Raw genomic sequence first — 23,967 nt, forward strand, 5'->3', positions numbered from 1 at the left:
CTCTTAACACAGGTTCCCAACGTGTTATTGTAATATTATTCTGTTATCACATCTGCTACTCATCCAGGCTACCTAAGTCACTAGTCTTTCATGTATACCTAAGGGTAATCCAGTACAGAATGAAGGATGTAGAATGTATTCGCCCTCTAGTGGATTGTCTATGGGAGTAGATGAACCATGGTAATACAATGCGTTAGATAGTTTAGCTAAAATGTGTTCATATCCATGGTCAGGGTGGGGGAGATTTTCTCTGCAGGGTCCTGGACAACAGCAAAGACCTTCTGATAGACTGAAAAATTCCAGATTATATCCTAAACAGAGGCATCTCTGTTTAAATTGTTCCACTGTCTTGAAGGCAATATTTTAAAGTATACTCAAAAATGTTATATGTATGCCTTGATTTATCTCTTTATTCCTTTTAGTGTTGAAATCACACCATCAGCCCTGCACACTGGGCACATGGCAGTATGATTGTCTCCAAAAGCAGGGCAGAAAACCTCCTGCAGTCACATACAGTATCTAAGAGCTAGCAGGCAGCATGGGACTGATGGTGATGAAATCCCCTTCTGTTGTAAGGGCACAGCATACAGTTTCATCCTGGCTTCTTGTCAACTGAAGGGACACGAGAGACAACAAGAGAAGGAATCTGGTGGCATATAAAGTATATCTCTTTTGCAGTTACAAAATTAATTTCTGCTCAGCACAGTCGCCCAATTGAGGTTTGACAACTGCACTTTCAATGAGGATAAAAATAGTACAGATATAGTAAGTCTTGTTGCTTTAAAGGTCATACACTGTAGTCATATAATAATGTGGCTAAGATAGGTCTGAATCTAGCGTGTGGATGTATGAACTTTGCCTGCATCATCTTGCCAGGAGCCTGCCTTTAGTACTTTATTAAGTCCTGGGACTGCCCATTCCCTCGTTCTTTCCTTTATAGTAATATTATTAGGATGATTCACCTAGTATAAAAAGTTGTGCATGGCCTTTCATAGCCATTCTAGTGGGACAGAGAAACTGCTTTGTTCCTGGAAAGTGCACATTTATTTCATGACATGAAAACTCTTTTGAGCAGATATTTGTTTTGAATGTGAAGACTAGACCATGCTATGTAACATGTAAAATTTCCTCTACATATCCCCTAGCCTAGTGGAGTACACAGAGGACTAATGTAGCCTTAGCTATCCTGCAATCATCTATTTTTAAAGTAGCAGCTTTGAAAAGACAAACTGATTCCTGTCGTCAGTTTATCCTTCTCCCTCCCTCTAGTTGTACCGTGTCCACTCTCTGTTGCTCTCTGTTGGAAATTCCGACTGACCAGCATGAATAGGATATCTCTGACATCAGTGGGGGTGATGTAGTGAGATAGGTAGAAGCCAAATAGGGCAGCTCACTGCAGAAACTCAGGTGCAAATAATGATGAATTGGGCTTTGTATGCCAAGAGTTTAAAGCAGGACCATAGGTAAAAATACAAAACCTACACAAAATATACTTATATTTTACTTAAAAAAATAGAAGTTCTGGCTAGAACCAACTATGCTGAAATCTCCCCCTTTCCCCCTTTTAACTCCTATTCTAACTACCCTCTAAAAGGAAGATGCTTATACTTACCTATTTTCAGAGCGCTCCATTCCGGTCACAAGATCTCCCCAGCGGCCAGCTTCAGGAGAGAGGAGAGAGCGCCAACAACGGATGGAATGCCTGGGCAGTGACATCACCCATGGGCTTGCTATATGGCATCCATTTTTAGCTGTCCCTCCTCTCCCCTGAAACTGGCCACTGTGAGACGATCACATGACCGGACCGGACCAGAGCATCTTTCTTCTACAGGTTAGTTAGTATAAGAGCTAGAAGGTGGTTAGGAGCAGATTTAAACCTTGTTAGTTCTAGCCTAGACTTCCACATTAAATGTATTTTAATTGGATGTACACAGCAGGGCTAGGAGTACAAGGGGCACAGTTATTAGCTAATCATGCTCCAATCCTCCAATAAACAATGCTGTCAGTCTAACACAGAAAGCTTGTTGATTGGAGGAGAGAGCACAAGGTTGACTTCAGTATGTGCCGCTATTTCCTCACTATCCATTCATAGGACAAAGCATGTAGTTTGTAGTTTCCCCTTATGATTGCATATTTGTTTCCCCCCAGTCCCAAAAGGATCTTATAATCTATGCTCTTGTGTGACTGAGGATGTGAAAACATAAGCTTATAAAGGGAAGGGAATGGATGCGAAAAGTTTTATGGACTCTAAAGATCCGTATAATATATTAATGTTATAATTTAATATACAATGAGTAAATAAAGTACTAATTAACTGGTGAAGTATTCTGTATTAAGACTTGTGAATAGCCTGGTGCAGAGAAATCAGCTGAATACCAGCTGATCTATTTTTTAGGTCCTCCTAAGCAGTGCCAGCTAAGTCCTATTAGCTTGTGATGAACAGATCCCTCAGTAATATGTAGTTGGTGTTTAAGAAGTGCCTGTGTATGATAATGCTAGAGGATATACTACATAAATTGATGAATGAATATAATGCGGTAGATCTATGTCCAGTCCTATTTTCTGCTTACTGTACAATTTGCATTCAGTATTATCCATGTAATAGCAACTCTGGTTTATCATGAGTTAAATGCAAGAGTTTGTTTGATTGCCATGTTTCATTAGTACAGCATCTCATGCACTCCAAGCTTTTGTGTTTTATTAATTGAAAAATTGATCCTTTGAAACCCAAGGGACAGATTCAAGCACTTACCCACAAACTGATGTTCTCAACCACTGCACTGGGCTTAACCTTTTCTCCTGCACCTTCTAGTACATTTACTTCCAGTGACAAGTCCCTTGGTTGCACACTGTTCAGGGACAGATAAGAACAGAAGGGGCTGGGGGAAGGAGTAACTCAAGGCTTGGTCCCATGCTGTATCAAGCAAATTTACATTACTTATTTGTTTAAGAATGGTTTGATTTCTCTGCTTAAAATACATTGCAATAGGTTTAGTCAGTGGTTGGTTCCACTGTGATGTTTTTTATCAATGTATTCCTAAGGACACATGAACAGAAAGCTTGCCTAGTAGAAATCAACCTTTCTGTAATAGGGACAGTCTAGAAATATATAAGAACTTTGAAATTCAACGTGAAAATAATATATGCTTTTATTTGAACCTAAATATGCTATAAAGTGGAAGTTCAGGCAAAACCTAACTAAGGCTAAATCTATTCCCACCCCCATTCTAAGAGTATTATATCTAACCCTGTAAAGAAAAGATCTGTATACTTACCTATTCTATATCCACTCTGGTCCAGTCCCATGATCAGCTATCAGCGGTGGCTTCAATGTAGAGGAGGGGCAGCTAACAACAGATGCCCCATATTAAGTCTATGGGTGGCATCATTTCCTAGGCATTTCTAGCCATTGTCGGAGATCTGTACTCCAAGCTGCAGCTGGAGACCAGGCCGGAGTGGCTTCAGGATAGGTAAGTATACAGATCTTTTCTTTACAGTTACATAGAATAGGCTTAGAATGGGAGTGGGAGTAGGTTTAGCTTCAGGTTTTGCCTGAACTTCCGCTTTGATGGATTAAATAGGAATTTGGTGTAATTTACTGCCACATAGTAATTATGATTTCTGTAGTTTGAACATTCCATCATGATTTCCTCATCTCTATTTGGGAGGCAGAATTTGAATCAAGAATTGGTGAGCTAGACTACATTCTTGGATTGGTCCTCTATGTACAGATAAATCCTACCTGATAGACACTAGACTACTATGTTCTTTGTTGTAGAATTTTATGTTAGTTAAAGAAAAACATCTTAATAGACAATACTCTGTCACACAAATCATTGTAAAACCCCATCATGGGGAGTTTCAAGTAAAAATGTTTATTTGAACTGCTAGTAGGTGCCTACACAGGTTCTTTTACACGTGTGCTCCTAAACGTCTCATACTATATTCTAGCATGGAGCTCCTTTACAAGTGAGACAATTAAAACCAAAAAGTCAAAGAAAAGCCCAGGACTGGGACTTGCTGTATTTTTTAGGGTGGCCATGTTGAAGGATCCGGATCATGTTGATGGACCTGCTTTTTGGGTGTATTTTGATGCTTATGAGCAGTTCAGCCAACAGACCATATCATTGTATTGAACTTTTATGTGACTGTAACACTATACCTTTATGCAAAATGGACCAATTATAATACAAAAAAATAAATGTAAGCTTAATGGAGAAGGTGTTAGTATTATAGAGGTTGTTTCTTTCATTATGTTAGTGGTTGTTCTTTTCTTTACAGAGGCACAGTCTACATATATGCCTACATGTGTAGTTATTACTTGTCATACTAGTATATGGTGCATACAATAAATCCTACAAGGTTTCTAGGTAAAAGGTTTCAGGCAATATCTAAGTGTCTTTATATGTCAGCTGGTATAAATAATGTGGTTCTGCTTTGTAAGAGATGAAGTATTTATATTTCATCATGTCACCAGGAAAAGACACATTGCTGTGCTATGAATTAATAGGATTAATTAGCGCTAAAATCAAATTGTGTCAATCCCTCTCTCTACAGTTGTTAAAACAGGTAGAGGTGAAGGGGTCAAAGGTCATCAGGAAGGCAGCTTTCCATGTTGCAGATGGACTGGGAAAAAGTGAATAGGACATGAGCCCAGTGTCATGAAGATAAGGAACAACCCCTCATTTTAATAGCTGTGATGATTGCTTAGAAAAGAACAGCTGTCTCCTCTCTTTCTGCAGCTTAAACTAAGGCCATGAAACTCCCTATGCTTTTACATTCCACAGCAGGCTACAGAACCCACAAATATAGGACAGTTCAGCCAGAACAACGAGAGGGTCTTTAACTCTTCTCTTCTCCTAGCATTGGAGCACTGGATGTCATGTCATTAGGTTTCTTCTTGTGTCATTAGGTTTCTTCTTGATAAGTGTTTTCATATTTATAGCCTAAACCCACCCAGTAGTATTGTCAAATATATTGACATCCACAAGTCCAAACCATCTCTAATGTTATAATCACACATTGGAATCTATTTTTATAAGTCACTTCATTTAGTTTGAAGTGTCCAAAAATTGTTTTTGGGAGAAATTACGATTTAAAAAGTCATCACATCTAATAGAATATTTATATGCTTTATGTGGTAATAGCACCAAAAGCTATGGGAATATTTTGGTAAAAAATGAATTGTTACGGTCCATGTATGATTAGCATTAAGATCTCTGTTGCATGCATATAATAGCAGACTTTTATATCCTCTCTGGGAATGACAATGCATGTACCCAGTCTATACTAATTTGACTCTATGCACTTCATAGTTGACTACGATATTGCTATACCATAAATACAACATATATAACTATGCAGGCATGCATTTTGGCTAGTTATCAGCAGGTTAGATGTTTCTTTATGTCCAATTACAACTGATCTGAATGTACTCATTTAAACTATATATATGGTTACCCACCATATGGTAATGTAAACAAAGGGAACTTGGGGCTCAGTTCATATATTGCTCATAAGTGATCTATAATTTCTTTTTTTCACTGTGTATTCTGGAACACATCCTTTATTAAAGGTCTACAACCTGTATGACCTTACTAGGCCAATTTAATGTATTAAATGCTGAAGTCAGTTGTCAAGAAAATTAGCTATCTACAGGTATCTATCCAGAAAGGTACCTGTTTATGTAAAGTGTACAGTTCAGCAGGTATTTCATAAGTAAAGGTACAGATTCTCTCTGGGCTATTGTAAGCACAACAAAAAGTAGTTTTTTTTTCTATTTGCCTCCTTCTTCCCTTCTGCTGTGTTCAGCTTTCCTTGTTTAACACTGAATGTTCACTGCTAGCTCTGTACAGCTAGGCTGGCGATCATGGACGGATCTAGTCTATGTTATCTGGGGATATCCGCATTATAAAAAGTCAGGGGACAGAATGTCAACAGTGTGAGAGAGATGCAGGGAACCAGTATGCCCAGTTCACTCTCTGTACCACAAGTTACATCCCAGAATTAACATCTGACAGGTAGTGCAGAGGCAGTGCAGGAGTGAACAAGGAACACTAGTATGTATGTGACTGTCATTAGATTAGGTTGATGAAACAGAATTTATGTCTTCTTCTATCAAGTGTCCCTATCGGAGTCCCCCCATACCTTAGGGTCCTCATCAGAGTCCTTCTATACACTAGGTGCCCGCATCAGAGTATCCCCTTATATCTGGTGCCCCCATCAGAGTGTCCCCTTGTATCTGGTGCCCCCATCAGAGTGTCCCCTTGTATCTGGTGCCCCCATCAGAGTGTCCCCTTGTATCTGGTGCCCCCATCAGAGTGTCCCCTTACATCAGCAGTTCCCATCAGAGTGTCCCTTACATCAGGGTGTAACCATCAGAGTGTCCCTTACATCAGGGTGTACCCATCAGAGTGTCCCTTACATCAGGGTGTAACCATCAGAGTGTCCCTTACATCAGGGTGTACCCATCAGAGTGTCCCTTACATCAGGGTGTAACCATCAGAGTGTCCCTTACATCAGGGTGTACCCATCATAGTGTCCCTTACATCAGGTGTACCCATCACAGTTCCCCTTACATCAGGTACCCCCATCAGAGTGTACCCTTACATCAGGTGTACTCATCAGTGTGTCCCACTTACATCAGATGTCCACATCAGAGCCCCTTACATCAACTATCCCCATCAGAGTTCCCCTTACATTAACTGTCCCCATCAGAGTCCCTTACATTAACTATCCCCATCAGAGTCCCTTACATTAACTATCCCCATCAGAGTCCCTTACATCAACTATCCCCATCAGAGTTCCCCTTACATTAATTGTCCCCATCAGAGTCCCTTACATTAACTGTCCCCATCTGAGGGTCTCACTAATCAGTGGGTGCACTCTTAGAGACTTGGAGGGGTACAACTTAAAGCTGCGGGGATAGATCCATGGCTGCTGGTGGTTCAGGTACAATGATGGGACTTTTAGCTATAATGACTGCTCACGATTTTTTATGGGTCAGTTATATGAATGCTGTTTATTACAAGAATATGTTAACTGCATTCTCCATGCCCTGTTTTAAGCCTCCCAGCCCTGGAATTTGAGAAAGGGGAACACTTTGGGAAAGAGAAGTGGTAAAAAGTCTGTATTCACTAGACCCCTGCAGAGGATATCAGTAGAGCCAGTACATATTTATTACTGCTCCATTACACAGCTAAATGTGGATAGATACATACATACATGATTCATATGTTAACGCTGTACTCCCACTTCTGCTATGACCTAGATGCATGATTTACATAATAATTCAAGTTACCGTAGTATTATTAATATTACCATCTGATTATATGTACAGTATGTATAATATATATATATGTGTGTGTGTTACCTAGATAAATCTAGATGACAGCAGAAAGGTAGATTTCAATAAGTGTTCACCACATTGTAGTAGACGGACTGTTTCTTCTCCTGTTATCAATATTGTATTAATTCAACTTTATGGTATTCACATATGGCATTAACTATAAACAGTGCACTTGTGTTTTTTTGTCCAGATTCTTAGATTGAGTCCCTGTGTACATGTGATACAACCTATGATTCATGGTCTGCTTTGTTACATATATTGAAACCCATACTACCCCAGTTTGTTGGATCTTAGTGCTTTTAGTTTTCAGTGCGGAGCTCATTGAACATGTGTAAAGCCTTCAGCTCATGTAATTGTCCTGAACACCACATTACTCCTAAGGCTTGGGTCATACCAACACATTTTTTAGCTTTTGTTTTGCTTTTGGCAGATATGCACTACAGTCCATTTAACGTGATTTCCTATGAGACACGATCACACCTATGCTTTTTTGAGCTGCTGTGTTTTTGGAAAGGGTCAGGGACTTTTTTAAATACAAAAAGCAGTGTTTTTGCTTCAAAAGAGTTCAATGGAGATGCTTCCAAAATGGATGTGGTGCATTTTTGCTGGATTTTTGCCACAATTATTATTATTATACAGGATTTATATAGCGCCAACTGTTTGCTCAGCACTTTACAATATAAAGGGGGACAATACAGCAACAATACAGTTCAATACAAGAGGGAAAGGAGGGCCCTGCTCCTTGGAGCTTACAATCTAAGAGATTAACGTTTTATGCTTTGCATTTTGATTCTGCCCAGCAACAAAAACATTTCCCCCTTAACAAAAAAACAAGAATTTGAATTTGAGCTCAGAATTCTCTTAGCTCTCTTGATCTCTGTACTACATGTACCAGTCTTGTATGGTAGCCATAATGCTCATAATGCAAAAAGTGGCAGATTTGTCAATACATTGTGCTAATTCTCATACATCAGGTTTTACCCTTGGCTGGTGTAATAAAGCTATCTACCTGAACACATATGAAATGTTGAGTGGCACTGCAGTAAAGAGACCCAGTCTCCAATTTAAAAAATGCAGGTAAAAGCACAGAAAACAATCAAGTACTGTATTTTAAATGCTTACTCGCAGTGTTTTTCCTTTCCATAAACAATTTTTATTAATTTGCAATGTGTCTCTGAACTTGCTAGAAAATGTGATTACTTCAGGAAGAATCTATTCCCTAGCAAGCCCCCTCCCTTCACACATATCGTAGCCTTCTCCTCTTCTGGGAGTGTCTAATTACTCTCTGTACTGCCCCAGCTTTTCCACGCCTCCCTTCATCTCCCTACAGAAACTTTTATGACTGCTGACATCACATCCAAGTTATTGCCACCCAGCAGCAATATCAGTCTTTTTTTAGAGGATTTTACTGGTAAATAACATGGATAAAATACATTAACCACACAGATAATATTTTTAAAGTCTTTAAAATGTAAAATGTTACTAAACCCAGGACCCTGCATTCACTATATCTGGTCTCCCACAGTACAAACAACATGCAAATGCAATTATTTTAGTAAATATAAACTGTTAAATACCTTTTCTCAACAGCAGTATATAGCAGTCTTGTGACTTCTATCAGTGTCTGCCCGAGCACTGGTTAAAGCTTGTAGGAGGAGTTTTTATTCTCATTTGACTGTCCTATGAGTCTGCATGACCCCTGTCCCTCTGTCTGGACAGTGCTGATTGGCCCTGTGCCGATCACATGCACCTTCCCAAAGAAGAAAAATCTCTAGCCATACACAATAAACTGAGCATGAGCAGAGTGACTCCTATAGCTCTGTACTATCAGCAGATGAATTGGGGATGGTAAAAGAAGGGGAGGGTCAGAGAAGACAGGATCAAACAGCGGAGGATTAACCCCTTAGGTTCCACAGTGAGTATAACAAGTTTTCTCTACAGCATATACAGACTGATTTTACTGTTGTGGGTTTAGTAACACTTTCATTTTTTTGTTGAAATAATTGGTCTGATGGCAGGATCTCTTTAATTACTTGGTGTCCCATGGGCACCCTCTTCATGCTACCCCTGGAGAATATTTTCCTGAGGGATCGTAGTGGGTGCATAACCTTGCACCACAGTCATACATCTGTGGAGGGTTTATGAACTGTTTTTCCCTCTGGTAGGAGTGAGTGTTCTTGCATGTGGCCAAAGCTTCTTTGGGTACAACAGATTGTCTTGATGACTTTGAGATTTTACTGGCTGACTTATTATGCATAGTTTTCGTTTCAATGAATGTTTAATGAACATTTTTCCAAGCAATACAAGAACAACAACATGTCAAACTGAATCCCTAGACAAGGTATGTAACACGTTAATCTGCACATTCAACATCCTTGCATTAAGAGTGAGAGGAAATGTACGTATATTAGGGGTTCTATGTTCCACCAGAATATCTACTGATATGGGGCCAGATCTGCCCTTCCAGATGGGTAAATAAGCCCTGCTGCAATTCAAAACAGAATGAAGCATTTCAAATACACAGCTTAGAAGGGTGGGGATTACTACAAAAGAGTAGACAAAGCCTAGAAAACAGGCAGGGATGGAAGTCAGGAAGGGGGAAGGACCCAGTGCTGCATTACCTTTAGCATGTCATTTTAAAAATAAGGAGCAGTCAAACCACTGGGGAGTTTGTGTGCTATCCATCTATAGCTCACAGGTAGAATCTCATTTATAAACATCCAGGCCAGGCAATTCTGAAACTCAGCAAAACAGTGGGAAAGGATTTTTTTTAAGTTTTAGTAAGGTTTGTTTGAAAATTAATGTATACACGAAACTGCTCCTCCAGAAGAATATTTGAATGTTTGCAGAGCATTGCTCACTATTTGACTTGAACCTTTCCTAATGCTCTGGCCCAAAACTGAGTGTATTGTTCTGGATCGACGTCATAGGTTCTGGAAATTAGGATTCCAAACATCAAGTCGACTCACCTTATACTGTATGCCTAAGGGACCATTCACACCAGATAATTTGGACAGCATCCTTGACAATGCAGCCCCAAAACACAGCCAAGACAAAAAGTCTTTACTTTTCTTTACTGAATAGGGTTTTTACAAGTGATGTAAGAGCTCAGCTGTGCTAAAACTGTACCTAAAACCCAATTCCAGCCTGCCCTGTACACGTACAAAGGTGGATTGAGTGATGTTGGATATCATTTAACCTAGAAGAGGACGAGGGGGTTAGCATTGCCCTGAGAGCTCATTTTTTATTTTTATAATTGCATGGCTACTGATCAAACAATGTAATTAGACTTTACCTGTGGTATACAGAGATCAAACTGCATTGGTGGGTACTTATTGATGACTATTCTGGGTTTCTGGGTATTATGTCCCTTTTGGAATCTACCCTCCAAGGTCTCAATTCTCCACAAGGAGATACTTTCTTCTTACATTTTATACATGGAGCTGGGAGTCCAAGGGAGCACCACAGATTTATAAATGCTCTGCCGGCCTGCGGTCTGATACAGTGGCTTCTTTGTTGGTGATCATTACAAATAATCTTGTCATGAATAAACATTTCCATACAACCTCCTCTGTAATGTGTGATCTGAAACAAACAATGATTGTTCATCACTGAGTACATCACACTTATGTAAATGCTTAATTTTGTCGGTGGGATTAAATGTGTGTATATATGTGATTTTGAACTTAAGTGGTAATATGAAGGAATAAACAGGAATTTCTATAATACTGCTCTCCACTATATGTGACATTTCTCTGACATTGAAATTGTATTCTAAATGTGTTGTAATTCCAGTGACAGTAGAGAACACATGTAAAAAGTGATGGTGTCCAAAGCAACTCCTTAGATTTTCTACAACAAAGCAGAGGTTATGCGGGGCACTTTGTGCATCTGTTTTTGTTGAGAACTTGAATTCTAGTTAAGAACTAAGGCTCTTCCACCAATCAACATCAGACGTACCCTGAAAGTCTGAATCTGGTGATGCCTGTACAGTTATTTCACACATATGCCTGCATACCTGTATTTTTTAATAGAACATTTTGCATTTTTATCCATTAATCCACATTAAAGTGATTGTAGACCCTCACCTTGTAAAATAACCTATTCAGTTTAAAATAGAAAATAAAGGCAAAACATTTGTGTACAGATGTAAAAAAAACCTTTTTTTTTTCTATTTTTGATAAGTAACTACATTCCCTCTGTTCTCAGCTACATAAAAGCTGAGGGAGGAAAAACAGCAGTACACTAGTCTTCCCAGTGAAAGGCTGTGAGGGGGGAGGGGCTGTGCAAGCAGAAGTGTGATTATTGCACAGCTAGAGAATTGACCTTGCTATGTTCTCCTGACTAGCGTGGTCAGTATTTAATAGGAAAGCAGAGGTACTGGCAGGAACACTAATGATTTCACACAAAGGAAGCAATACAAAGAGAACAGGATACTTTTTCACACAAGTACATGGTACAGCAGGCACATATCAGCAGTATGAAATGTTGGATTACTCTTTAAGTGAGCACATTGATGTCAATGGCAGACTTACATAAATGCACGTGAAACGGTGTAGATGTTTGCATGGTGCGAAATCACAGTTCATGAATATTCCTCTTCCTTATTAGATACCATATGAACCACAAAATCATTTAAGACCTGAAATAATGCACTTTAAAAGCACACATAAACCCAGGTTAAACTACACATAGTAACCCCCATTACATACATTACCGCATGCACATACAGTTGTGTTAAAAATAATAGCAGTCAGACATCACTAACCTGATCAATCACTGTTTTTGGTAGAAATGATATTTCTACATGGCAAATAATTTACTAGCAGGTGTAGTAGAGTAATAGAAATCCAACAGACCCAACAGTCATGACATGCATGCTGCTGATTCTGTGTAATTGAATTACTAATTGAAAGGGGCATGTTCAAAATAATAGCAGTGTGGAGTTCTATTAGTGAGGTCATTCATTCTTTGAAAAACAGGTGGCAATTATTGCCCTTATTTAAGGAAGGAAGGCAGCAAATGTTGTACATGCTGGTTACAGTGCATTTCTCTCTGAAATACTGAGGAAAATGGGTCGTTCCAAACATTGTTCAGAAGAACAGCGTACCTTGATTAAAAAGTTGATTGGAGAGGGGAAAACAAACATATAAAGAAGTGCAGAAAATGATAGGCTGCTCAGCTAAAATGATGGCAAATGCTTTAAAATGGCAACCAAAACCTGAAAGATGTGGAAGAAAGTGAAAAACTACCATTCAAATGGATAGAAGAATAGCCAAAATGGCAAGGACTCAGCCAACAATCAGCTCCAGGAAGATGAAAGAAGGTGTAAAGTTACCTGTGATTACTGTTACAATTAGAAGATGCCTATGTGAAGCCAAGCTATCTGCAAGAAGCCCCCGCAAAGTCTCACTGCTGAAAAAAAGACGTGTGCTGAAGAGGTTACAATTTGCCAAAGAGCACATTGACTGGCCTAAAGAGAAATGGCGCAACATTTTGTGGACTGATGAAAGTAAGATTGTTCTTTTTGGGTCTAGTGGCCGGAGACAGTTTGTCAGACGACCCCCAAACACTGAATTCAAGCCACAGTACACTGTGAAGACAGTGAAGCATGGTTGCGCAAGCATCATGATATGGGGATGTTTCTCATACTACAGTGTTGGGCCTATTTATCGCATACCAGGGATCATGGATCAGTTTGAATACATCAGAATACTTGAAGAGGTCATGCTGCCTTATGCTGAAGAGGAAATGCCCTTGAAATGGGTGTTCCAACAAGACAACGACCCCAAACACACCAGTAAACGTGCATCATCTTGGTTCCAGACCAACAAGATTGACGTTATGGAGTGGCCAGCCCAATCCCCGGATCTTAATCCAATAGAAAACTTGTGGGGTGACATCAAAAATGCAGTTTCTGAGGCAAAACCAAGAAATAGAGAAGAACTGTGGAATGTAGTCCAATCATCCTGGGCTGGAATACCTGTTCACAGGTGCCAGAAGTTGGTTGACTCCATGCAACACAGATGTACAGCAGTTCTCAGAAACAGTGCTTATACAACTAAATATTAATTAAGTGATTCAAAGGAAAGCAAAATCTTCAAACATTTGTCAGTTTATATAGTGAATGTTTGAGTTTGTAAAGAAGAATACAAACACTGCTATTTTTTTGAACAGTCTAATATTCAGTTTTCTTCAATTTTTTTAGAGGAACAACACAAATTTGATATATTTTTCTTCACGTTTTGATTTGGAATATAATGTGTAGTGTTCCCAATGTATTTGTGTGTATGGAAATAAAAGCTATTCGAAGGATTTTGAGCGTTATTCACTTTTTTCAACACACTGCTTTTATTTTGAACACAACTGTAGGTGCAAAAAAAACTTTAATGTGAGCAGAGCTCTTCATTCTACCAGCTGTTAAATATTTGTCTTTCTAAAAAAAAAATATATATATATATATATATATCATCATCATTTAGAGTTAGCATTCAAGGCTCCTTTGAATTTATTATTCTTAGGCCTTTTTTTGGATTACTGAATAAATGTACTAAATGTGTTTTGTCACCCTCTAGTGGTAAAAGATGTGAATACCACCCATCTTTCATTCCAGACAATACATACCAAGAGAAATACAAAATAAAATGTTTTATTCAACAGCATACAGTATATGTAGAGTGTAGATTTTATTTTTTTTAAAAGCCACAAAGCAGCTTAGTACAAGTCATTTTTACTATTTTATCTTTAATAAATGTTTACAAAATTCTGTAATTCTGCACACAGAAAAATGTCTGGCTTTTTAATAGAGGGAACTACCAAACAAACTAAACAGGAAGAGAAGCTGCTCTCTAAAAATCTGATCTGTCCTTGATGCATGATCTGTGGAGAATGTGGATACATACTGTACTTATTAGTTCACTTTTAGTGCTAATAACAATATAAATTTGTATAAACTGTTATACATTAACTTTACAGCACATCTGCAAGCAAAAGAATAAAAATCTGAGTATTCTTTTCTGTGGCTGGATGTACTAAACTTGTCCAATTAAGCCCGGCTTTACCAATGTCCATCTGTGCTTTCTAGTAAACAAGTGGTGCCTCGGCCATATTTGTGCAACATCTCATAACATATACATTTCCAAAAATATGTTTGTATATTAAAAAAAAACCCCTCTGTCTCAGGAAGGGAATTTATTTGCAGCCAGTAGCACCATTCAATGCTCCTTGACTGTGAAGGAAGAAATGATCTTTTATAAGTTATTAATATGTATCCCAGTGGCATCTCCTTAATCTGTGTCCCTGCATTCAAGGGTGGCATATGCTTAATCCCACAAAAAATAATACTTGCCCCTAGATCTGGGATTAACAAGGCATTTGGCAGATTATACCAGCAGGAATCAAAGTATGGAAAGGGGTTTAAACCAGTAGGGTTTAATGCTTTGCATCTGTAGTATGACACCTTAACCCCTTCACTTCTATATTGATATATACTGAAAAGTATTTACAAATCTAGTTTGGGTTTTGGCTATATGTATATGTAACTCAGTATGTCTTTTGCCAGTACTCTAGTAGATCACCAAAGACTTTACAGCTTTTAATATTTATCGCAAAGCCAATCAAGCCCTTTAACATGATATTATGCAACATGTGATATGCTAGAATGCAAGCAAGAGTCCAACTGGATAAACATGATTATTATACAGATTTTTTTAAGCCTCACCAGTTTTAGCTTTACTTGCTCAAGTTCAATGTTCTTTGTTTTGCAGTAGATTTCCATCCTTATAGAAATGTCACTCCATCTCCCCCCACCACACACATACACACAACATCATCATCAGAGATATGGAATCTCCCAAATAAATCGGAAGCAAATGATCATGTGTTTGAAATCATTTTTACAATTTCAAGTCAAAAGATAAGTATGCCTTTCACAAAAAAATAACAAAAGAAGAAATGCACTTCTTTTTACAGGTAAAAAAAAATGTGCATTTATTATTTTTTACATTACAGTCTATAAGGCATCGGCAGATCATGGGCACCATTCCTGGATCCTGCAGACACTCAGTAAGCTGTCTGCCCATACCTTGTACAGGCAGGAAATTGCTGAATGGCAGCAAGAATCAATGGACTACGAGAGAGCTCACCAGCACCGTCACAGTCCATGAAGAACTACAAGCTGTCAGCTGCAAAGGCTGATGCTACGTGTAGGCATGCATTCCAAGGAAACTGTGAATAGGTGACACAGTCACGTGGGTGGAGTCCTGCACTGTATTTTTTTTAAATTGTGGCAGTGGGTGCGGAGAGAAGATCCCTGGCCTGCTGTCACAGGAAGAAGGATTGGAGGGGGGAGAGATGCTGCAGGAGCTGAAACATGTTACATGCCCCCCCCCAATATGGGCAGAAAACATAAGGTGAATTTATCCTTTAACAAATTAAGTCTAAGATGTTATTGATTGTTGTGAGCATCTCTTCCACTTTTCCTTGCCTGCAGTTTTTATATGTTAGGTTTTGTGAGTTATTCTTGTACTGAATGAAAGGTATTATAAATAGGCTAGGTTATTATTATTATTATACAGGATTTATATAGCACCAACAGTTTGCTCAGTGCTTTACAATATAATGGGAGACAATACAGCAACAATACAGTTCAATACAAGAGGGATAGAGCTTACAATCTAGGTTCACACTGTTGCTGGTTTGCGGACCGCATTTGTGCAGGCGTGGCTGCCTATTCATGGATGGGCTGCTGTGCCTGTATTTTACGCAGGAAAAAAAGGTTCCTATAGCATTTTTAAACCACAGTGGCCAGGAAATTGCTTGGTGGATTTGCACCATGTGATTTCCCTGTGGTTCCTGCACCTACGCACATGCTGCAGTTTGATATGTTTGGGGGTGCCATTAAGAATGAAGTGGCTGTAGGTGGTTGTGGGTGAGTGAACGTCTGCAATTCCTGTACCCACAACCACCCACAATAGTGTGAACCTAGCCTTAGGGAGAAAAGTTGACTCTCCATGTAACCTACATTAGAAAGCTTCAGCTGGCATTTAATTGGTTAGTATGGGCATCTTCACTTTCCTTTAATTTAGTTTTATAGCATATTAACTCCAATATTTCTTTATCGGTGCAAGCTACATATATATCAATGTGTATACAGCTTTGCAGATTTGTGCTTCGGGGTCTTCTTTGCATAGAAAGTGTTAAAAGATCTTTATCTGGTCCTTAGACTTCAGGATCTTACAGGAAGGAGCTTATCATTTGCCCTGAAAATCTCTCCTTGTGCGGTGAGTGGTGTCTGGTGGTTGGGGGTGCATGATAAATACAGTTTTCACCCAGTGACAGACACACACTAGCAATTAGCCACTCTGAACAATTAGCACATTCCATTTGCCTGATAATTATTACAATTAGCCCTCAGTCTTTAAGTGATTGGGGCAACACATTAAGATTTCATTTTATTTGTCTTTAAACATTAAGAAACAGTATTGGCACCCATGAGCTCATAGGCACAGTGCAGCTAAAGGCTGTTCGGCGTTTGTACTGAGGCAGCTGCTTGTCTCACTGAGATCACATGGGGCGTTCTTGCTGCAGGATAGAGTGAAAACATGTACTTAATGTCCTTTTCTTTAGGCAATAAATGGGGAGCTGGCAGCTCTGTGCAGGTTATAAAAAGTTATGTTTGTCAAAGCTTAGTGGGAAGAAGGTTGCCAGACCACAGAAATCACTAAGAACAACTTGAATTAGCTGCTCTACCAATTTCCCGTCTGCCATGAAATTTCCGGGCTGTAGTTAATTCAAAGTTTTACGCAATTATATAAATTCAGGATAATGAGCTCAATATATAATGAACTAACCTTTATCTCCTATTACTATGTTATACATTACACTGATAATCCAGTGTTTTCACATTCAGGTTTTCTGTTTTATCCTTCGTGAATGTATCCTGCATCCTGAGCCAGGTCCCTAGCAGATCAGGTTTTTCTTTCTGCCTACTAGGTTCTTTTGGGCTCTACTTGGCTATGGGATGCCAACACAAAAGTAAACTCTTAGGTAGGGATCCAAACGAATAGCTCATTGAAATCTGTGGCCCCTTTGACAGCAAAAGGGTTTTGTATATTGAGTATACTTTTATCAAGGGATCTGCAAAAAAAGAACAATGTTACCCCACAGTAAATGTGCAGCCAGAGACAAAAACATAAGGGATAAAGAATTTCTTATTACAGATACCTTAATAAATCAATCAATAAACTTAGAAAAAGTCCATGCACACCATCACAGTTAACACTTGGAAGCTGCATAATGTTTAAAGAAAAAGGAGCTATTCCAATACTCTGGTGCTCAGAGAAAAAGTTCAGGTGCAAGTATGGAAACGTTAAAGAAACTTTTATTCAATAACGGCTGCTTTTGCATTTTTCATGCCTGTTATTTTCTTCTGAATGCTGACCAAATATCTATGACTCTGGTGATGAGAACTGTTCAAACCAGTTGGTAGAAGGCTATATGGACACAGACTGGTAATCTCCACCTGTGTTTTGAAAACTGACAACCATTGGGCAGGTAATTTGAAATCCATCTCTTTATTTGTGTATTCATTAATAGGTCCTCCATCTTCCAGGTTCTGGTCCCGGGTTCTGGTTTCATGACTACCCCATTCCTGTCTAGTATTAGCTCTCCTATACACTATGGGGTTGATTTACTAAAACTGAAGAGTCTACAAACTGGTGCAGCTCGGCACGGTAGCCAATCAGCTCCTTACTTCAGCTTGTTCAGTTAAGCTTTGCAATAAACATCTGGAAACTGGTTTCTATGCAGAGCTGCACCATATTCTACACTCTCCAGTTTTAGTAAATCAACCCCTGTTTTTGTGCTTGAGAGCACAAAGGACATCTAAAGAAGGATCCCTTTTACTTTGCCGGGAAGCCCCTTTTTTCTGGGGTACCTATACCTTCTATGTACGCAGCAAAATATGTTTTTAAATTTTAATAATGCTATCAGCTACCTAAAGTTTTTCATGCACTCATAAGAACTTCTTCAAGCAAAAGCAGGGGAAGTGATCAAGCATGCTCACATCATTCCTTGCATGGCTGCCTCAGAGGTCCTTATAGTAAAATGCAACTAAAGGTGAAGACTTTTGGCTGTGTTTCCATAATAAACTAATTGGCCTTTAAACTATATGTAAACCCTAACCATGTAAAGTAACCCATTCAGTTGAAAATGGAAATATAAGGTAACACATTTTGTGTATAAATATTAAATAAAAATTATAAACACTTTTTCCCCCTTATTTTATAAGTGATCACATTCTCTCTGTTCTCAGCTGCATAAGAGCTGGAGGAGGAGAAACAGCAGTCCACTGACCTCTGACCTTTCCAGTAAATGGCTGTGCAGCAGGGGTGGGGGCGTGTCAGTACACGTCTGATCATTGAAGGAAAGCAGGCTAAGTTCCCAGCACAGCTAGAGAACTGACCACACTGTGCTCTCCTACTTAGTGTCATCAGTTTTTAATAGGAAAGCAAAGGGACTGACAGGAACACCAGGGATTTCAGACAAACAAAGCACTACAAAGACAACAGAATACTTTTTTTAATACATTTAAGTACATGGTACAACAGAAACATATCAGAAATATGAAATGTTGGGTGTGCATACTCTTTAACTGACACAGAACAGAAAAGATAAAAATGCAAAACGTGATTGCTATGAGCAACACATCCATTGTACACAAAGCCCTGTATTTTTCAATGTTTTATTCTCTATAATGGGGTAACCACAGTGACACCATGTTTAGGTGCTGAAAATAGCACATCGCAATAAAGGACAATAAAAACAGTGGCCTGATAAAGTCTCTTCAGTTTTTAAATCACATTTGCTATTGTTTATGGAAAATTCAATTTAGTGATAGTAAATATATGAAAAGCACGATTCATTTTTCAGACAACTGAGGGCCATAGTGACATCTTGCAGAGCCATGGTAGTAGCCTTCCCAAAAACTTTCTTTCAGTCTTTATACCTTTACTTTACCTCTTTTGGGTTATTTTAGTGATTACTTTGTTATTTCAATTATTTCATGATCTTGGCATCAAAAAGGAGAGGGAGGGTTGTGTGTCCGCAAGGAAGATGTTGTGCCTTTTCTTGATTTATACTGTGGACCGGGAAGCACTTATCACAGCTATTTTTTTTTCCTTGCTTTATGTGAGCACGTCTCAGCAGCATTATAATACAGTGCTCTGTCCTGTCAGCTCAGTAACCATGATGAAGGACCCTGCTGTTCCTTTTAGACACTAATGAAGCCTGAAAGCTTTTAAACATGACAAAATTTTCCTCGGGTTTGTTGATTTACGGTTTTTATTTTTATTACCGGTGGTAACCACAGCTCTGCCAGCGTGGCGGGTGTGTGGATCACCGCTGAGAATTGCTGTGCCACTTTATGGCAACAAAAAGCACTAAAATAAAGGGAGATAATTCTTCTTCCACTCGCTGACTATTTTCCAGCAAAAGATATTGATTGTATTTGTCAGTCTAGAAATAAGAGGGCATTCATAAATGTATAATGCCTGGCCGAAAGGTACTGGAAGAAGGATTTTGAAGAATTTGGGTTTTTTTTCTCAACAGTGATTTTCAATGGCTTGGTAGCACATGCAGCAGAGAGAGGAACCTCAACAAGTATATTTATCTAAAGGGAGACATTTTGTTGTTTGCTCCCTCTTCCAACTCTGCAATGTATTATCAAGCAGAGAAGTTTCTGCTTGTTGCCCTCCAGTAAGATTTCCTTATCACACAGAAATGAGTAAAAGCCAGAGAATAATTTGTTGGCCTATTTAGTCCCATAGTGACCCATTACCAGCTGTTGTGTGGCATCTCAATTGACCTTTTAGAAATCCATGTCACATTAGCCACTCTGGTTGTTTACAACACCTCACTGTTCTTTGCACGTTGTTAAAGATGCATTATACCCCAAAACTGATATTTCAGTTGGCAGGTGGAATCACATATCTAGTGGATCTCTGCAATGGAGTGCCCTTGTGCCATGTGCCACAGAATTTCACACTCCATGTTGAGGCAAAAGTCTCCCTCCTTTTTTTTTTCTTTTTCTTGAAGGTCCCAGCTAGGGTACCATTCATAGGTGTGCAGAAGAAGGAATTTAATGGCAAATATCTGGCCACCACATTCCCCAGGAGATATAAAGCGTTAATCTATATATTATAACATGGTAAGATGCTTGAACGAAGCCATTACTTGTATTCATGTATAAACAATAGCTTAGTTACATAAACTTCTAACACATAGTAAGCAGTCCTGTGAACCATAAAACATTGTCCTAGTCTGCCAATATATGGGTAAAACCTTATCTGTCCATCTAATTGTTCTGTATTTGCTACAAAAATCAAGACCTGCCCCACTGATCCTTCAGTGTCTCCAGCTAAAATTGCAGATTTGCTGAAGTCAAAATATCCACTAGAATTGCCTTAATCTAAAATCTAATGTGAATTTGTTCTTGTTGCCAGTAGATATTGACATGTGTGGGGCGCAGACTTTTGTCACATGATTTTGCACTCTGCAAATCTTTCTCTTTGTATGCAAAAGATAGAAAGGACTTTCTGGTAGCTGGGATTGAGAATACCTGGCCTGCCTGTTCACATGGGAAAGAAGTAGGGGTATCTAGGACACCATTTTTTTTTTTGGGATCAGCTTATTTTAAACAGTAGGTGGTCTGGTGAATGACAGCTATGCTTGGATGCAAAATAGAAGTTTCAACTACAGCCAATATGCAGATTGGGCAGATGGCCAAAGTATTGTTCTCTGCTGTCAAATCCAATGCTTTAATATCCACATTGTTTACAGCAATTAACATTTGCTAGCAGCATCAATAGTCATGAATAGCATTAAACTGCACTTTTCTGTATCTTTCTGTTAGTAACGCCAATACAAAAGGTATTGGGGTTAATGTACTAAAACTGGAAAGTGCAAAATCTATTGCAGCTCTGCGTAGAAACCAATCAGCTTCCAGGTTTTTTTTGTCAACGCTTAATTGAACAAGCTGAAGTTAGAAGCTGATTGGTTTCCATGCACAGCTGCACCCAATTTTGCACTCACCAGTTTTAGTAAATCAACCCCATTGATTTTCAGAAACCCCACTGATATGTGCTTTACTTTTCATAGAAATACTCAGTTATTTGAACAATTGCTAGTCCAAGATAGCTGACGTTAATGTTTAATAACCAGGATAAAATTTGGATTTTAAGTAATATAAATTGCGGGTGGCATTCTTCTACTTAAATCTAGTTCTTTTGGGTTAGATCCCATCATGATTGCTCTTTGTGCAGGCTAAATAAGCTTAGTTGTTTAAATGCCTTCATTATATTTGCATGCTATTCACTGTGAAGCCTGCAACAGAAAAGGTAAAGGCAGATGACTATATGACAAGAGTCCATTATAATAATAGCAGTTCATGTAGTGAAGCTTTGACATATACAATTATGCATACAGTTCCACAGAAAAAGAATGACTGGGTTGTGCAGTATACTGTTTAGTCCTAGTATTGCCAAAAATCTTGTCTATAGTGTGTAGCCATAATTTAAACCCCAGATAGACTGTGAAATATTCAGAATGCCCTGGGGGGATATATAACCTCCTTTTCTGGTTATCATTTCTTTAAGAGACTATTTAATATTTCAAGAGAACCTTTGTAAAGAGTAAAGATAGATCAATCTATTTTGTCTTTCAATAGATATATCCATATTAATTATCCACAAAGAAAAACAAAAGATGCAGAACTGATTGACATTATTTGACAGCCAGACTCTGTAAATGAGTACCAATAAACCTTAAAGTCAGGATGGTGAGAAGAAAACTCAATATGGATGAACAGTATAATTTTTTCAATGGATACAACACTTGACCAGAATCGGGCAGCATAGTGGCTAAGTGGTTAGCACTTCTGCCTAGCAGCACTAGGGTTGGATCCCAACCATGACATAGAGTGCATTTCTGAGTTTGCATGTTCTCCTTGTAATAATGTAATTTATTACTCTGGTTTCCTCCCACACTCCAAAGACATGCTGGTAGGTTAATTGGCTCCTGTCTAAATTGGCCCTGGTATGTGTATGTCTGAATGTGAGTTAGTGATCTTAGATTGTAAGCTCCTTGAGGGCAGGGACTGATGTGAATGTTTAATTTTATATTTTAATGAGTTTTTTTCCATTGTTATATTCCAATTCAGCTTTGTACATTCCATGAAGTGCTTTCCTTTTACTGCCTAAAGCATCTGAAGCCAAAACTTAATTTTTAATTTTGGTCATATCAGGGTCCTATTTTGGAGAATTACATTTACTTCTATTTGGGTGGCAACTCCAATTTTTGGATTTTTCCTTCCTGACGTTCTTGGTAGGAAAGGTAACTAAGAGACAGAGAGAGTGAATCTCATCAACAGGGACACAGACAGCAATAAAAACTCAACAAGGGTTCTAACATTTCCCCACTCTGTCCAAAACTAGAAAAAATGCTGACTTTAGACTTTCTTTGAAAGGGCCATTTCTGTAAGGACACTGAACACCAGTAATAATTGGGAGTGTGGGGGGTTATTTATGAAAACTGTGGCAGAACTAAAGCAATTCATCAAAGGAACCAAATGTATAATCTATGACTGATTGTAACAATAAAACTGGATTGCTTGCCATTGGAATCTGCTCCCCTCTAGCTCCATTCTTTTTGATCCAGTTTTTATAGATCAGCCCCAAAGAGAGATCTATGGTATTGCCTTCAATTGTTCATTAATATGCACTACATGCTACTGTGATGACATGAAAAATATATTTTCAAAGCATGTATCTTTCTATCTTTCAGGTACCACAGAGAGGGTCTGTCTGATCCAGGGCACGGTTGAAGCTCTCAATGCCGTCCATGGGTTCATTGCAGAGAAGATACGAGAAATGCCACAAAACGTGGCCAAGACTGAGCCAGTTAGCATCCTGCAACCACAAACAACAGTCAATCCCGACCGCATTAAACAAGTATGTGTTCTGTGCCCCCTTATTGTTATTGAGAACAAGTAATTAAACTCAAGCGCATAGAGTGGGCTAACACAGGAATGGATTAAATCATATATCATTTAAAACCAAGTTAAGTTGTTCAGACTCCTGTATTTCTCCAGTCCTGAGTTAGCTGATTCAGTAAAGAGCCAGTCCACACTAAACTAATATTTCAGTTTTTGATAGATAATGGAGAGTTAAACCACATGAAATTTTTTTTATCCCTGGGATGTCATTGGTAAGATCTTAAATTTGAGTGTCTGAGTCAACACAACTTCCATGGCTATTATGAGTGAGAGTATCCAAGACATTTAAGCAGCTGTGGGATGACTCAGACATTCAAGCCCCACCTATAACTAAAATATCACTTTTAGATGGACTGACTCTTTAATGGATTACAAATAGCGGGCTGCTTGGATATGGGTGTTTATTCTGTAGTACACCTCTGGCTGAGCTGTGGTGTTCTCTTGGCATTTAATAGCAAACACTGTAAACACATAGAACCAGACAAATTGATTTCTAACCCTTAGGATGTCTGTACAGGCTGGCCATATGGTAATTCAGGGCATTGAATGACAAAAGCTTGAAGAAGAA

The 23,967-nt window shown here is 38.7% G+C and overlaps 1 protein-coding gene across 5 annotated transcripts in view; it reads left to right on the forward strand.

The window, feature by feature from the left end:
• The window catches only part of NOVA1 (NOVA alternative splicing regulator 1), a 117,229-nt gene that overhangs the window by 76,244 nt on the left and 17,018 nt on the right, over window positions 1-23,967 (forward strand). For all 5 annotated transcript variants that reach the window (XM_089671273.1, XM_089671274.1, XM_089671276.1 and 2 more), the window contains exon 3: window positions 23,189-23,355. In XM_089671273.1, the coding sequence (XP_089527399.1) occupies window positions 23,189-23,355 (167 nt within the window). The remainder of the gene's footprint in view (window positions 1-23,188; window positions 23,356-23,967) is intronic.

The sequence above is a fragment of the Staurois parvus genome, unplaced genomic scaffold (genome assembly GCF_062004578.1).
Source record: "Staurois parvus isolate SC_StPar_1 unplaced genomic scaffold, SC_StPar_1.0 ptg000104l, whole genome shotgun sequence".
NCBI lineage: Eukaryota > Metazoa > Chordata > Amphibia > Anura > Ranidae > Staurois > Staurois parvus.